Genomic DNA, 17,841 nt, shown 5'->3' on the forward strand with positions numbered 1-17,841 from the left:
AACCCTCTCCTCCGCTCACCCCCGTAAGGCCTGCGGTTCCCTCCTCATCCTCCCACGAGTCGGGAGATGACTGTGCGGTGGGCTCGACGACGGGTTCGGAGGGCGACGACGGAACGGGTCTCCCATCTTCCGTCGCACGGGCATCTCCGCCCGACGAGATTAGCTCATTCCACGCCATGATCGCCAGGGTGTCCGAATTGTTCCAGCTCTGCCCGGAGGAGCAGAAAAAGGAAGGTTTCCTCTATCAGTGCCGGGAGGCCAAGAGGAAGACTGTCATCGCGGTGCCTCTAATCGATGACATCTGGGAGGAGGGCCTGTCGGTACTCAAGAACCCCTCCACGGCACCAGCCAAACGGGACCGGTACGAGATGAAGTACCGGGACCCCGAGACCGCTCCCCTGTGCCTCAGGGCCCAGCCAACGCCAGACTCGGTCGTCTCGGCGGCGGCGGCGAAGAAAACAGCGGGGTCAGGAGCCTCAACGTCGAATTCCCCTACGGACGCCGAGGGAAGGAAGTTGGATACCATGGGGCGACGAGTGATTTCGTCGGCGGCGACGACGACGATCAAAGCGGCCAACGCCCTGGCGATCGTGGCCCGTTACGACAGGGAGCTCTGGTTTAAGCTGGCCCCCATATTGGACTTCCTACCAGACGACAAGAGGTCCGAGGCCCTGGAAATACTTCAAGAAGGCGAGGTGGCGTCGGACCACGCCATAACGGTGGCAACCGATAATGCCGATACCGGGTTCCGCCAGCTGGGCAACGGAGATTGCCTACGACGGGGTTGGCTCCGGGCGACCGACTTCCGTCAGGACGTCCAGACCAGGGTGTTGGACATGCCGTTCGACGGCAGCAACTTGTTCGGGAAGGCGGTGGACGAATCCCTCCAAGCCATAAAGACGGACACGGAGACGGCCCGCGCCCTAGGAGCCCTTTAGCAACGACAGCCCTTTCGGAGCTCCAGAGGCAGACAGGGGGCCTCCAAGGGATCCAGCGGTGGCTCGTTGGCCTACCGCCAGGCGGCACGCTCCTCATCTCAGGAGGCCTACAGGGGTCGCGGCAAGCAGGGAGCGCCTCGCCGCCGTCGGCAGGGTGGCCAGGGCGGCAAGGCCACCACCTCCAAGCAGGACTGAACCGGCCGTGGCCTCGGGCCCCCACCGAAGCACCCCAGTGGGAGGCCGGCTGACGAAGTTCGTCGGCGTTTGGAAGTCCATCTCCACCGATCGTTGGGTGCTGGATACCCTGGCAAGAGGACACTATCGAATTCCTGAAGAAGTGCCCTCACATTCCACCTGTGGCCAGGAAGGAAAATCACATCCCGCAACTGCTGTCGGAAGTACGGGCGATGCTCAGGAAAGGCGCCACCGAGCCCGTCCCGAAGAGGCTCCGGGGCTCCGGGGTGTACTCAAGGTACTTCCTCGTCAGGAAGAAGACGGGCGGCTGGCGCCCCATCCTGGACCTTCGTCGTTTGAACAAATACATCGGGTCACAAAAGTTTAGGATGGTCACCCTCCAGCACGTGCTGGGACAGCTGGAGGAAGGCGACTTTCTATAGTCGCTGGACCTGGAGGATGCATACTTCCACGTTCCCATCCTCAGAAGTCACGGAAAGTTCCTCAGGTTCGTCGTCCAGGGATGCCACTACCAATTCAGAGCACTGCCGTTCGGATTGAAGTCGGCCCCCAGGGTTTTTACCAAGTGCCCAGCACCTGTGGCGGCGCGGCTGCGCCTGCTGGGGATTCACGTCTACCCCTACCTGGACGACTGGCTCATCCGCTGAAGGACGAGGGAACTCGCCGTCGAACACACTGCGAGGACCGTCCAGCTACTCACAGACCTGGGATTCGCCATAAATTACACAAAGTCCCACCTGGTGCCGTCGCAGGTGGCCCTGTTTCTGGGAGCGAAGCACGATACAGTGAGGCGCCTGGCGGCACCGTCGGAAGAACGGACGAAGACCATTCTGGGCAAAGTGCAGCGCCTGCTAGCCACGGACGTGGCCAGGGTGAGGTCCATCAAGTCCCTCCTGGGGATGATGTCCTCTTGCATCTACCTGGTGCGCCTATGCAGACTACGGATGCGCCCTCTTCAAGAATTTCTCGACGCCTGTTGGATGCAGGCGACGGGCACCTTCGAAGACAGGGTCCCCCTCAACGAGGTGTTCCGGCGGGCGATTCAGTGGTGGGGCGTTCGAGCGCACCTCACGGCGGGCAAGGACTTTCAGACGCCGGCGTACCAGGAGACAGTGACGACGGACGCTTCCCTGGAAGGTTGGGGCGCCCACACCGGAGATCTCCACGCAAGAGGCCTCTGGCTCCCGGAGGAGAAGCTCCTGCACATCAACATCCTGGAACTCCGAGCCGTGTTCTGGGCTCTCAAATCGTTCCTTCCGTCGCTCAAGAGCAAGGTGGTGCGGATCTTCATGGACAACACCACGACAATGTTTTACATACGGAAGCAGGGAGGTACCAGATCCCCAGCCCTATCCAAGGAGGCGCAGGATCTGTGGCACTGGGCGGTCGCCCAGGGGATATTCCTGGTTCCCTTCCACCTGGCAGGAGAAAGAAACACCATCGCCGACTCGCTCAGCAGAGAGCTGCGCGCGTGTCACGAGTGGGAGCTGCGCCAGGATCAGGTGGATCAACTCTTCCGACGATGGGGCAAACCCCAAATCGACCTGATCGCTACAGCGACGAACTCGAAGTGCCAGAGGTTCGCCAGCAGGTTTCCCCAGCTGAGAAGCATGGGCGATGTGTTCTCGTTCCCCTGGGACGGCCTATACTTGTATGCGTTCCCTCCATTGCCGTTGCTGCTTCGACTCATCAACCAGCTCAAGAGGTCCCGGTGCAGGATGATCCTCGTCGCAGATCTGGTTCCCGGACCTTCTGGACTTGTCAACGTCCCCATCCATCAAGCTGTCGGCAGACGCAGATCTTCTCTCCAGAGAAGGAAGCGCCATCTTCCACCACGACCCGGCGTCGCTGAACCTGCAGGTTTGGCTCCTGCAGCTAGAGTTTGGAGGGTACGATATACCGGCCGACTGCAGAGAGGTTCTTGCAAAGGCCAGGGCGTCCTCGACTCTCAAATGCTACGGTCACAAGTGGAAGAGGTTCTCTATCTGGTGCCGAGCACAGAAGATCAACCCCCTACGGATAACGGCCCCTCAGGTGCTGCCGTACCTGCTATCGCTGGCAAAGGCTGGGCTAGCCCATGCCTCCATTAAGATTCATCTGGCGGCGATCTCCAGATATACCAGAACCACAGGACGGACGTCCCTGTGGTCCCATCGACTGGTGAAAGAGTTTATGAAAGGACTGTTCCGGTCGTTCCCGCCGGTGAAGGCCCCGGCCCCGGCGTGGGAACTTAACGTGGTGCTGACTAGGCTCATGGGGCCCCCATTCGAGCCGATGCACTCCGCACCGATGAAGTTTGTGTCGTGGAAGACTGCATTCCTGGTGGCCATTACCTCCGCACGACGAGTGGGAGAGATCCAGGCCCTATCCTGCTAAGCACCGTACTTGACTTTCCATGCCTCGAGGGTGGTGCTTACGACGCACCCCTCCTTTATGCCCAAGGTGCCGTCGGACTTCTATCTTAACGAGCCCCTGGTGTTACCTGTTTTCTTCCCGTCTCCTTCGTCGCCGGCCGAGAGGACTTTGCACTCGCTGGATGTGGCTAGAGCGCTGAAGTTCTACGTGGACCGCACAAAGAGTTTTCGGAGGACATCACAGCTGTTTGTGAACTTTGGACCTGTGAATCAAGGGAAGGCGCTCTCGAAGTCTTCTATTTCCAGATGGCTCTCCGGCTGCATCATGCACTGCCACCGGTTGGCTAACCGACCGCTGCTAGGCCGTCCGAGAGCCCATTCGACCAGAGCGATCGCTGCTACTACGGCGTTCCTATCTGGTGTGCCCCTGCTGGACATCTGCAGGGCTGCTACGTGGAGGTCGACGCACACCTTCACGAGATTCTACTGCGTCGATCGGGATTCCAGGGAGGAGTCCAGGGTCGGCCAAGCAGTGCTGCGCAACCTGTTCGCTTAAGGTGAGCCTGGTGAGGAGGTAAGAGATGCTTAATGTTGAGTTGTTGTATTGCTTAATGTTGAGCCTTTGCCACCTCCCGTGGTTGTGCATGTGTGTACTGCTATGTATTCTTATATTCATGAGCATGTGAATCCATGCCAGACCCCATGCTGGAGAAGGAACAAGTTACTTACCTGTAACTGTTGTTCTCCAGCATGGGTCTGGCATGGATTCACATGCGAACCCTCCCGCCTACCCCTCTGCGGCTCTTCACTTGGTCATACTGCCACTTCACGTGCTACCAAATCTGAAGATGGCTGCCAGAGGCGGGGCTTAGAGAGATGGCAGTCATTGGCTTGGTCAGTAACAAGCTGTTACTAAGCAGACTTTGTCTCGATGGATTACCGCTTGGTGGGTAATGATCCTGCGGTAGGCTTGCAGGCCCATTCTACCAGGGGGATGGCTGCCTCTACTGCCCTGCAGAGGGGTGTTCCTATTCGTAACATCTTTTGTACGTCACTACTCCCTCGATTCTATCCGTGGGCAGGATCTGGTCTTTGGCAAGGCAATCCTTTACTCTGCAATTTGATTGGGCATGCTAAATTTCTATATTCTAAATTATTTTCCCACCTCCTTATCATGGTACTGCTTTGGGAGTCTGTCATAGATATGGAATACGTCCATATCTATGACAGGAGGATGATAAAATGCCGGAAGAATAATCTTCTGGCCTAAATGAAATTCCGACACCCACTTCGGAAGAAAGGAAGGACAAACTCTAAGGACAACCCTGTCCTTATGAAACACAGTGAAGGGTGGCGTAACTGAAAGTGCCTGTAACTCACTCACTCTGCGAGCGGAAGTGACCGCAACTAAAAATACAGTTTTAAGGGTTAACAGTCTCAAAGGACAAGAATGCAAAGGCTCAAAGGGAGCACCCATTAGAAACTTGAGAACAAGGTTCAGATCCCAACCGGGCACCTGGAACGGTGACGGAGGGAATACAATAGTGAGCCCTTTCAGAAACTGAGAAATTAAAGGGATTTTAAAATAAGAACACTCCTCAGACGAGCGCTTAAATATAGACAGCACCGCCAGATAACCTTTAACGGTACCCACTTGCAGGCCCTTGTGGGCCGAAGAAAGCAAAAAAGACAGAACCACAGGAATGTCACATGAAAAAGGATCCACATTCTTAACCCTGCACCAGTCGCAGAACTTTCTCCAACGGCAACGGTACACGGACCCTCAGTCTTGGACACGCAGTCCCCACATTTCTTGAAGCCGGGACGCGGGGTGGAAGAAGAGGAAGACATCCCGATAAACTTCACAAACGAACAGGTTCGAAGAACCGAAAGAATAGAAACTCCAAAGAGTCGAGGCGCGCCAAAATCTCCGAAGCGAACACGTTCGCGGAAAAAACGGAACCGAGGCTACGGGTGTCGTGCGTCCTACTTATAACATCTGGTGCCGTCGGAGGAGGTCCTCGAAGACGGCATATCGACGTAGGACGCAAAAAGATTTTCCAAAGCAGCACAGCTGTGGTGATTACTGTCATAGATATGGAATACGTCGGAGGACCCAATCCCCTCGAAAATGTGGATCCTATTCACCGTGCTTAATGATGTTATTGATATTTTATTTGTATTGCGCTCGTACACACGTGTTTCAGAGCACGAGTGGCTGGGAGGGGGAACAAGGGAGAACAAAAACAACAATCTTACTAGGCCCAGTGACATTGAGAACGAGAAGGTACGAGGGGCAAGTGCAAGAGAGGGGGGGGGGGAGGTGGAAAGCGCAGAACAAAAATAAGAATGAGTAAATAAAACATGAATAAATAAATAAATAAAAAAAAGCAAACAGTGGTAATGCAGCCAGCAAGTGGCATGTGCTAGGAATAAGGCAACAAACAGGGTATAAGTGCATAAAAAGAAAAGGGGTGGGAGGGGCGTAGGATTACAGATACAGACCCCAGTGCAAGGGATTGCCCGAGGCAGTGTGGGTGGTTGGCAGGGTGAGCAGGTACCTGAGCCCTAAAGACAGAGGGAGATCAGGTGCATGATGCAGAGACCGAACAAATCAACAGGGGGGGGGGGGAGGCGGGGAGAAGGTAGAAGCAAAGAGGAAGGTTTTGAGGTTCTTCCGGAACCGGAGATAGTTCTCCTCAAGTTTCAGAGTGGCAGGGGGGCTGTTCCAGAGGGAGGCCAGAGCCGAAGACAGAGATCTATCCCCAGCTCGTTACTTACTTACTAGAAAAAGGACTGATCCTGAGGGGGGTTAGAGGTGTAGGAGCGAAGTGCTCAGGAGGGAAGGTATTTACAGAGGGACAGCTGAAGGTATTTTGGACCCAAGCCCCAGAAAGCCTTGTGAACAATGCAAAGGGTCTTGAATTCAATCCTTACAGCCACTGGGAGCCAGTGAAGAGATTTCAGGGCTTGAGAAATACGATCCCAGGGCTTGAGGTCAAGGACAAGTCTTGCAGTCCTGTTCTGGATAAGTTGCAAAGGGCGGAGAATAGAAGCAGGTAGTTTTAGAAAGAGGCGGTTTCAATAGTCCAACCTTGAGAGAACCATGGCTCGAGAGACAGTGAGCTTCTGAGGGAAAGAGAGGAAAGGCAGAATACCTCTAAGGAGGTGCAGTAGGAAGTTTGACTTTGAGACATCAGAGATGTGGGCAGAGATGGAAAGCGTGGAGTCAAAGATTACCCTGACGTTCTTGGCCTCACAGGTGGGGGTAGGAGGAGGGCAAATGGAGGCCGGCCAGAGAGTGACAGGAAAGGAGGGTGAAGGTGTGCCGATGAGGAGGATCTCAGTCTTGCTGGCATTCAGGCAGAGATTGTTGGTGGCACACCAATCCTAAATGGCAGAAAGGCAGTCAGAGATGAGAGAAGGAGAAGAGTTGGCCGATGGAAGCCTGAAAATGAGTTGCGTGCCGTCAGCATAGTACTGGTAATTCGGAGCAGAAAATGGAAATGCCGTGGGCGAGAGTTGCCAGGTATTGGTTAAAGAGCCAGGGTGAGAGGTTGGACCTCTGGGGAACACCGCAGGTAGAGAGGGAGATAGAATAAAGGAAGAACCCATGTTGGGCATGGGAGGGTCGATCAGAGAGGAAAGAGGTCCACCAGGCCAGAGCCTGATCAGTGATGCCCAGGTTATCACAGACAGTTGAGCAGGATGGTATGGTTGACTGTGTCGAAGGCAGAAGAGAGATCAAGTAGTATGAGGACAGAGGGAATGTTAGAGTCAAGGTTGGAGAGAAAATCATCACGGATGTTCAGAAGAACAGTTTCCGTGCTTCTGGCAGCTCTAAAGCCAGACTGGTGGTCGTGGAGACAGCCAACAGAATCAGAGTGGAGGTTAAGCTGAGAGATGGCCAGCTTTTCCAGGAGTTTGCCTAGAAAGGAGTAATGGAAATTGGGCGACAGTTAGCCGGGCAAGAAGGGTCAGCTATGGGTTTATTGAGAAGAAGATGCACAAGAGAGTGCTTCAGAGTGGAGAAGAAGGCTCCCGAGGCAAAGGAGAGGTTGCAGAAATTGGCCAAGGCAGGAGCAAGGGTGTCAATGTGGTGCTTTATGGTTTTAGAAGTACAGGGATGAACCTGGCTTGACAAGACTTGCATAGATTGGACTTGTCTAGCAACCTCGTCAGGGGAGAAAAGAGGAAAGGAGGAGGAAGAGGGTGGGGGGGTGGATGAAGAAGGGTATGAGTCCACAGACGGAGGGAGGAGAGGGAGGGTAGGGGCGGAGAGAGAGGACAGGATGTCCTGGGTTTTTGAGATGAAGTGAGAGGCAAAGACTTGCAATGAGCCTCGGAGGCGACAGGAGGGGTAGAAACTGCAGCAGGGTTGGCCAGCTCTCTTTTCAGATTTGAAAGAGTTTGGCCGAGTTGTTAGATGCCGCAGAGACACAGGCTTTGATGTGGGCTCTCTTCTTGGTGTGGACAGAGTCGGTATTGCCTTTGGAGCAGGCGACAGGCCAGTTTGTCAGAGGATGAACAAGAAGCCCTCCATTTCCTCTCAGCCGGCCTACACTTACGTTTAAGTGTAGGTAGGCGAGAGAGTCATACCAATAATTGCACTTGGCTTTGGGCTTCAAACAGATCCTCATGACAGGGGCAAGAGCATCAAGAGTATCGGAAATAGAAGAGTAGAGTATAGACAGGGCTGTTTTAGGATGCGAGTCAGCCTGAGGTGGAGGGTGGGGGGGATAAGGTGCCGGCAAAAGTCTCCAATGTCACACGCTTCATGGGCCAGAGGAAGAGATGAGAGGAGAGAAGAGTGGTCAGAGGGATGGAGGGGGGCGATCAGAGGAGATCAAGACATCAAGAGTGTGCCCTGCAGAATGAGTCGTGCCAGAGGGAAAGATAGAAAGGGAGAGGAAGTCGCAGAGGTCACGCAAGAGTACAGAGGAGGAACGAGGAGTGTCAGGATGGATATTGAGGTCACCAAGAAGGAGGAGTTGAGTAGTTGATCTGACCAGGGGGCCGGTAGATATTAGCCACGGTAAGAGATTGGCTAGGAGAGAGAGAGCGCCTGCAGACAAGGCATTAAAAAGAGGAGTATGTCTGCGTGGGAATGATAGAGGCAGCAATCCACTCAGGAAAGATCAGGGTTACACCCCCTCCGGACCGGGTGGATCTGGGTGCGGAGAAGATTTTGTAGCCATCAGGGAGGAGTGTCAAAGCTCATGAAAGAGCTGGCCGTGAACCATGTCTCTGTAAGAATGAGGACATCAAGGTCAAGTTCTTCCCGGAGGTGGCAGATGTCAGAGGAGTGTTTGATAGCAGAGCGAGAGTTGAGAGTGGCTAGATGAAGGAGGTTGTCAGTCTTAAAGACCTTCCGGGGAGGGGTACAAATGAGAGGTATGCCGCGCGGAGGTGAAGACGGAGCCCAAGGTTGGGCAGAGGAGGAAGGAAGAGAGGGCAAGATAGCCAAAGGGAGAGAGCAGGGGAAAGCAGGAGATGATAGGAAATTGATGAGGCGAGGGAAACACCTGTCAAAGATTGGCCTGTGGACCTTGGACCATGATTTTGCCATTAAGGTAGACATTAATGATGACGTTAGAGGAGTCGAAAGGAGCCATGAGAGCTTCCCATCAGGTGACACAATTAAAGGCGAAGGAACGACAAAGAGGATGTCGGTGAGTGTCTGTTTGGCGGAAGCACTGGAATAGGTGTCAGAAATAGGGAGACCAGGGTTGGAAGCCAAGATATTTTTTTTTACCTTTTCCTACCAGACGTAGTGAGAAGGGAAGGATAGTCAACAGAGAAGAAGTTGGAAAAGATAGGAGAAACAGAAAGCGTAATGGGAGTGGTAACATGAAAAGGGGGGGCAGGTAAGAGTGAAACAAAGAGATCAGTGAAGTCACTAGGCCAGCAAGTTACAGAGAAACAAAAATTACAAGCAAAGTGTGGAGCAAGTTAGCAGAGTACAGGAAGATCTGACTTTTAAACCAAAAAGCAAAAGCAGCAAGATCTGACTTTTAAACCAAAAAGCAAAAACAGCAAGATTTGACTTTAAAACCAAAAGAGCAAAAACAGCAAGATTTGACTTTTAAACCAAAAAGCAAAAACATCAACATTTTAGTTTACAAATTGGGTTCAGATGCAAGCAAGGGGTTAAAAAATGAAATGCAATTCAGAGTGTGAACATGGGATAAACAAGTAGAGAGGGAGAGTGAAAGTCAGAAGAGGGTAGGAGTGAGTCCAGAAAGGAGGGATCTAACCCATGGTTAATGAGGTGTGAATATCAAGGCAGTCCAGATTTCTTAGAAGAGTGTGATGGCAACATTATTGAAAGGTCTCGTGCCAGGGTGCAGAAAGGACCCCAAGTAGCTTTCTGGTAGCGGACAGGGAGCAGACAGGGCCCTTAGGAGTGGGCCGACTAAAGCCTGCCGGTCCTCATTGGCCATGTTGATGAAACGATTATCAAATCGTTGAACCACACCATATTCTTCTTCATTTATTCTTATGTTTCAACTACCTGCCCTTTAATTATGAACTGGTATGTAAATGTTCTATATTTTTTCAAATTCAAGTTCTGATATTGTAATCATACATTCTATTTTCGATATCATTTTGCACAAATGAACAGCCTTGAAAATGACCCAGTGTCGAAACACAACAAAACTTGACTTTGTAAATTTATGGACGGACCAAAAAATATCTTTTTGGTATAGCGCAACTCACTGGCAGCAAAACTGTCATATATCTGAGACTGCCAGCACGAAGATGAAAGAGGCTCGCTGGTATATATTACGGGCACAGACAGCTTGAAAATGTGTTCTTATTGTGGCATGGAGGCATATAGCTGGCACATGCAGCATCAACATGTTTTACAGTGTCTTAAGGGCATTTATTGGGCAGAGGTATTATTAAAGCATTTTTTACTGTGTAATAATAGCATATTATGTTGCCCACTGGCCACAAGAAAATTGATTTTGTAGGGCAATACAAAGCTGCCACATATTGAGAAAGGCCTCATGTTTTTATGTACACAGACAGATTGAAAATGTGTCACAAAATGCTCCTGTTTACTGTTGCTGACATGTAATCATTTTGACTTTTATATGTGTTCCCCGACAGAACAGACACAATTGTCCTTTCCCCTCTACGTTACTAAATTATGTGCTGTAATTTAGAGCATTTCAAACCATTAATAAAAACATGTCTCCGGGAGTACACCCCCAAAACTCCTAAATAGTGCAAATCGGGCAAAATCAGGGAAAACATTCAAGCCCCTCCCCCCAACCATCAGTCACGATATTTTAGTGGGGATAACTCACACAAGAACTACAAGTAAAAGAATAGTTCCTTCTGACCCAATACCTGTCATGACCTAACAAGGACAGCAGGCGTAAGTGAAGTATGCATAGGGGAAACTGTAGAGATTCATTCCATGTAAGGGAATAGTTTCTTACCTGTAACTCAATTTCTCCAGAATTGGATCTTTCATGGATTCACATGCTTAGAATATTCCCCCGTTCCCAGTCTGTCGACGGGGGAATATTCTAAGCATGTGAATCCATGAAAGATCCAATGCTTGAGAAATCTGCACTTATAAATACCTAGGGGGCAACAGGAAGATGGTTTAATATTACAGATTACTTTCACATGTATCCTTATTGGTACTAATGGAACTGGTAAGTGAAGTATAATATTAATTTTAAAAAATTTGCTAGACCAAAAGCCGCCTAGCATCCGTGGATTTGTTTATTGCAATTAATATAGCATCATGTTAACAATTTCTTTTCAATGTTCCATTATAACTTGGGGCATCATACTTGCATCCTACAAATGGCTTGCTGGCTATTCTTAAATGTAAAATAGCATGCTGCTACATGAGGTTTTAAAGACTCCCTTTATCCATCCAGGCTCTCCTGCTAGCCGCTACCCCTTACTTACTTGAACATTAAATAAACACAGTTTCACTTTGCTTGTTTAGTCATTTTTTACTTTTAAAGGAGAAACATACTGTATTCCTTTGATGTCTGGACACAGAGAGCATACATTATGGAACAGTGACATGTGTGATGAGAGGAAGTTCTGAGTAGCGGCAATAACACCACCAATGGATCGAATGGTGGGTCTACATCAATGCTAACCTGCCATCTACTACTATTATAATAATAATAATAATAATAATTAGGCTTTTATATAGCGCTACAAACCCTCAGGTATCTGAGCGCTGCTTATTATTACCCACGGTGTGTGGTGCTCATTTATCGACCTCGGAAGGATGAAAGGCTGAGTTTGGCCCCGCCGGGATTCGAACCTGCGTTAACAGGCTCTGCACGGGTGTCAAAGCGGGCGCTCTACTCGCTGTGCCACTTGACCGGTATTGTTTAATGTATGACCATGTAAAGAGAGGAACAATTCCTTACGTTTCCCAGATTGACTGCGCCTACTAGTGAGGGTTCACATAGTACAGGAAAGGGGAGTACAAATACTGTGAGAAGTGGTTTCCTGCATGCCCCACACAATAGAAAAACAAAGAGCCAAGAGTAACAAGTAACGTGTCAAATTAACAATAAAAAAGAAACTAATCACACCCCTGTGGAAAACAGGAACTCAATCGCATACTCCAAGGACATCGGAACCCAATCACCCAGTGCGAGATGTGTCATTCAAAAGCACATCATAGGGAAAGATGTATCCAGCACTACTCTGGGGAAAATGTCTTCAAAAGTATAAGAGTACAATTGATGGACAGGAATAGGCACGACAGACACGTTAAGGCCTTACCAAGTACTGGGTTCCAGTGTCCATACTGTGGAAGTGTCGGCAACTCTGCTGAAAGCGGCTAAGAAGCACCTTAATCAGACTCTGGTACCAAGAGACACTCATTGTCAGCAAGAAATCCTGAAGTTGAAAGTACAAAAAAAAGACTTGGGTGTGTCAACATCCAACAGAACATGCAACAAACCTATCCAGATGAAAAACTACCAACAGCAAATCTGTCTAGGAGATGAACATGCAGCCCCCGTCCGCTCTCACCTGATGACTTCCTGCCATGGAGAAGTACAGTATTTGCAGCACGTGGGCTCAGCCTAGCAGCCCTACCCTGTCTCACCAGCTAGAGGCCGATCTCTGAGATGAACATGCATTGCATGGGCCGAATTTACAAGCCCCGTCCGCTCTCATCTGATGACTTCCTGCCATGGAGAAGTACAGTACTTGCAGCGCGTGGGCTCAACCTACCACCCTACCCTGTTTCACCTGTTTCATAGCATCGGCAGGTCTACCGGCTCTCCCCTGCTCCCTCCAGTTGAAGATTTACAACTGGAGAGAGTTAATAGTAGGCCAAATGATAAGTCTCCCAGCCCTGCCCTCTCCCGTTCTTGAAAAGCAGGGTTTAAGTCTATTAGCCATGCCGTCTCTCTTTTTTGCAAAGCATGGGTTAAGTCTCCCAGCCCTGCCCTCTCCCGTTCTTGAAAAGCATGGTTTAAGTCTATTAGCCATGCCGTCTCTCTTTTTTGCAAAGCATGGGTTAAGTCTACCAGCCCTGCCCTCTCTCTTTTTTTGCAAAGCATGGTTTAAGTCTACCAGACCTTCCCTCTCTCGTTCTTGCAAAGCATGGTTTAAGACTACCAGACCTTCCCTCTTTCGTTCTTGCAAAGCATGGGTTAAGTCTACCAGCCCTGCCCTCTCTTGTTCTTACAAAGCATGATTTAGGTCTACCAGCCCTGCCCTCTATCTTTCTTGCAAAGCATGGGTTAAGTCTACTAGCCCTGCCCTCTCTCGTTCTTGCAAAGCATGGATAATTCTATCAGCCCGGCCCTCTCTCTCACCAGCTGACCATCTATAATGGAGATTTACGTTTAAGACATGGACCAACTCTGCCCACTCACACCATCTCAAATTAAGTTAATCACAGATATCTACTTGCAAGGCACAGGCCGAGTTTTACAGTATCCAGTATAAATTTCGAATGCATTAATGTGGAGAAAAAAAGTAGACTTTTTTTCTCGAATATAGGTTTTTTTGGGATTAGTTAGTAAAAAAAATGGGTCAATTAAAAAAAACGGGAGGTTGGGGGGAACCCCCCCATTAAATAAACAAAAAAAAAATGCAACTTTTTTGGGGACATTTTTCATTCGACTTTAAGGCATTCGAAATTATTACATTCGAAAATGTCACTATAAACCCAGTTTTACACATCAACCAGCTCCTCTCACCAGCTGGAGGCCAAGCTCCAAGGTGAACATGCAGCGCATGGGATAATTCTACCAGCCCTGCCCACTTTCACCCACTGAAGACCTGACATGGAGAACCACAGCACTTGCAGGGCATGGACTCAGCCTACCAGCCCTACCCTGTCTCACCAGCTCAAGATCTCTTGCAATGAAGTGCTTGTATTGCATGGAGCAAAGTCTACTAGTCCTGTTGGCTCTCCACCTATCGGTCTAACTCACAGAAATACTTGCAGTGCAGAAGCCTGGTTTACAAACTACCCTGCAACCCTCCTCCAGCTGGTGGTCAATGGGCATCCAGGTTAGGGACCATTAATCTTCAGGCGTGCCCACTCTCTTCAACTGAGGGTCTGTTTCAGCGATTGCCTAAGTGAGGGGCTCAGCCTACACTATGTGCTCCTTTACTGTCCCAGAAGCCCCAGCTGGGGGTCTAACTTGTGGATGGGTGTGCAGGTTTTTGGTCCACCTCTATACCCCCATACTGCAGATCTCTTAAGTTTACCATGGCCATGTGTGAGGAAGGCACCCGATCATGGCAAATGGGAAAGAAACAACTACAAGTCCCATAATACAAAAAAGCAAATCAATCAGTACTTGGTTGCCTTCTCCTGCATGGGCACGGGAAACTTGTGAGCTCTGCTGCCGGCCCCAGTTCTCCTCACTGGATTGAAGATCTAGAGTATCTCAGTGATGGCATGGTTGTGTGTGTCGGTTTGACGTTCTACTTATACACATTGCAACCCCTATGATTTCATACAGTACACAGGCTCCATTTTTGTAATTGCCCATGTAATCAGCAGCCTGGAGTCAATGGCAGTGATGGTCTTTGAATGAATTGGCCCAGTCTGAAGTCCTCTATACTCACTCCAAATCAGCTCAGTGTCCATCAGAGCTTATATCTCCTATACATAGGAACAGTTTAAATACCTCCCCCTTTGCACCACTCACCAGCTGCGGGTCGATCTCAGAGATGGACTTGCAGTGCACGGCCTCCAGTAGTTCCTCCAATTCCTGCAGGGAGAGTTTTCCAAGCTTGAGTTTGTCTGATGCCAGGGGCTCCAGTAAGAACAGACGCTTCCAGAGGTTGTCTCTTCGGCAATGGCGTTTGGCAAGCTGTACCAAGCCGGCAAGCTGCTTCTGGGCAGAGGTCACCTCAGAGGCTAGGAGCGGGAACAGGGGAGATGTGTAGAAGAGCCCTGGCCCCATCTTCACCTGTGAACCCCCAGCATAGAACTCACTGCCATCATCCCCCTCTTCCCACAGATCTGTGTCCATCTTCTTCTCGGGCTCCAAATCATCTGCTTCCCAGGATCCTTTGCCCAGCAGTGGCTCCAAGGGATCCTTGTGCATGCGCGGGAGCTTCTTGAAGCGACGCATGTCTGCGGTAAGACGCGGGAACAGCTCCCTCTGACTGGTCATGATCACATAGAAATGCAGCCTGTAGAGAAGATGGTAGAAAAAAGGGTTATGGAGGGAACAGCAAACATCAGTGATTGTAAGAGCCCATGCGTCTCCCTTTACTCATGGAAGAATGCTTCTATACTGTTGCAGGTGAATGCCCCTGCCACTTAGGACACCCTAAAGCTAATCTTCAGACTATCTACACTACTGTTCAAATGTACCCTCCTCTCTGGACACCATGAACTACAGTTAGAAGGCCCCACCTCTTAGGACACCCTTCACTACTGTTAGAAAGCCCCACCTCTTGGGACACCCTTCACATGTGTTAGAAGGCCCCATCTCTTGGGGCACCCTTCACTTCTGTTAGAATGCCCCACCTCTTGGGACACCCTTCACTTCTGTTAGAATGCCCCACCTCTTGGCACACCCTTCACTTCTGTTAGAAAGCCCCTTCCTCTTGGGACACCCTTCCCTTCTGTTAGAAGGCCCCTTCCTCTTGGGACACCCTTCCCTTCTGTTAGAAGGCCCCTTCCTCTTGGGACACCCTTCACTTCTGTTAGAAGGCCCCTTCCTCCTGGGACACACTTCACTTCTGTTAGAAGGCCCCTTCCTCTTGGGACACCCTTCACTTCTGTTAGAATGCCCCACCTTTTGGGGCACCCTTCACTTCTGTTAGAATGCCCCACCTTTTGTGACACCCTTCACTTCTGTTAGAAGGCCCCTGCCTCTTGGGACACCCTTCACTTCTGTTAGAAGGCCCCTTCCTCTTGGGACACCCTTCACTTCTGTTAGAAGGCCCCTTCCTCTTGGGACACTACAGTTAGAATGCCCCACCTTTTGGGACACCCTTCACTTCTGTTAGAAGGCCCCTTCCTCTTGGGACACCCTTCACTTCTGTTAGAAGGCCCCTTCCTCTTGGGACACCCTTCACTACAGTTAGAAAGTCCCACCTTTTGGGACACCCTTCACTTCTGTTAGAAGGCACCTGGCTCTTGGGGCACCCTTCGCTTCTGTTAGAACGCCCCACCTCTTGGGGCACCCTTCACTTGTTAGAAGGCCCCTGCCTCTTGGGACACCCTTCACTTCTGTTAGAAGGCCCCTGCCTCTTGGGACACCCTTCACTTCTGTTAGAAGGCCCCTTCCTCTTGGGACACCCTTCACTACTGTTAGAAAGCCCCACCTCTTGGGACACCCTTCACTTCTGTTAGAATGCCCCACCTCTTGGGACACCCTTCACTTCTGTTAGAATGCCCCACCTCTTGGGGCACCCTTCACTTCTGTTAGAAGGCCCCTTCCTCTTGGGACACCCTTCACTACTGTTAGAAAGCCCCACCTCTTGGGACACCCTTCACTTCTGTTAGAAGGCCCCTTCCTCTTGGGTCACCCTTCACTACTGTTAGAAAGCCCCACCTCTTGGGACTCCCTTCACTTCTGTTAGAAGGCCCCTTCCTCTTGGGACACCCTTCACTTCTGTTTGAAGGCCCCTTCCTCTTGGGACACCCTTCACTACTGTTAGAAAGCCCCACCTCTTCGGACACCCTTCACTTCTGTTAGAAGGCCCCTTCCTCTTGGGACACCCTTCACTTCTGTTAGAAGGCCCCACCTCTTGGGGCACCCTTTGCTTCTGTTAGAAGGCCCCTTCCTCTTGGGACACCCTTCACTTCTGTTAGAATGCCCCACCTCTTGGGACACCCTTCACTTCTGTTAGAATGCCCCACCTCTTGGGACACCCTTCACTTCTGTTAGAAGGCCCCTTCTTCTTGGGACACCTTTCACTACAGTGAGAAAGCCCCACCTTTTGGGACACCCTTCACTTCTGTTAGAAGGCCCCTTCCTCTTGGGACACCCTTCACTTCTGTTAGAAGGCCCCTTCCTCTTGGGACACCCTTCACTTCTGTTAGAAGGCCCCTTCCTCTTGGGACACCCTTCACTTCTGTTAGAAGGCCCCTGGCTCTTGGGGCACCCTTTGCTTCTGTTAGAACACCCACCCTCTTGGCACATTATATACTACTACTAGAATATCAACACTTCTTGGCAATACCTACATGAATGCAGAAGGAAGAGTCTAGCTGCATTGGTGACCAACAAGCCCTCGATAACCTTAATAGGTATTAGGATGAAATAGTGTTCTGTCATTGCAAGCATGGCAACTGATTAGGTTAGATAAACAATATTAATTTGTGAGCCTGTTCAGGATATCTACAGCACTGCTAGCATGCCCCGCTGCTTTGGAACTTACTTCACTATCACGAAACACCCTTCACTATAATTCCAATACTATTTATCCCTGGGAAGAGACTCCTCTGCTTCGATTCCTCCACGCCATCTTCTCATTAAAGATGCCCTTTAATATTTGATAGTTTAAGTGCCCCCACATGAAATGCCTGCATTACTGTTAAAATGCTCCCATTCACTGGAACTGCCAGAATTATGGTTAGAATGCTCCCATTCATTGGAACTGCAGCATTACGGTTAGAATGCCCCTATCTTTTGGAACTGCCAGCATTACGATTAAAAAGCCCCCACCCACAGGAACTGCATCATTAGGTTTCGAATGCTCCCATTCATTGGAACTGCAGCATTACGGTTAGAATGCTCCCATTCATTGGAACTGCAGCATTACGGTTAGAATTCTCCCATTCATTGGAACTGCAGCATTACGGTTAGAATGCCCCCATCCAGTGGAACTGCCAGCTTTATGGCTAGAGAGCCCACACCCACAGGAACTGC

General features: G+C 50.4%; 1 protein-coding gene across 8 annotated transcripts in view; it reads right to left on the reverse strand.

Moving 5' to 3' along the window:
• Positions 1 to 17,841, reverse strand: part of SZT2 (SZT2 subunit of KICSTOR complex) — a 2,035,845-nt gene that overhangs the window by 26,142 nt on the left and 1,991,862 nt on the right. For all 8 annotated transcript variants that reach the window (XM_069642429.1, XM_069642432.1, XM_069642427.1 and 5 more), the window contains 2 exons: positions 14,659 to 15,148; positions 12,263 to 12,379 (listed from right to left, as the gene is read on the reverse strand). In XM_069642429.1, coding sequence (XP_069498530.1) covers positions 12,263 to 12,379; positions 14,659 to 15,148 — 607 coding nt within the window. The remainder of the gene's footprint in view (positions 1 to 12,262; positions 12,380 to 14,658; positions 15,149 to 17,841) is intronic.

The sequence above is a fragment of the Ambystoma mexicanum genome, chromosome 1q, assembly GCF_040938575.1.
Source record: "Ambystoma mexicanum isolate Mex_15411 chromosome 1q, UKY_AmexF1_1, whole genome shotgun sequence".
NCBI classification, from domain to species: domain Eukaryota; kingdom Metazoa; phylum Chordata; class Amphibia; order Caudata; family Ambystomatidae; genus Ambystoma; species Ambystoma mexicanum.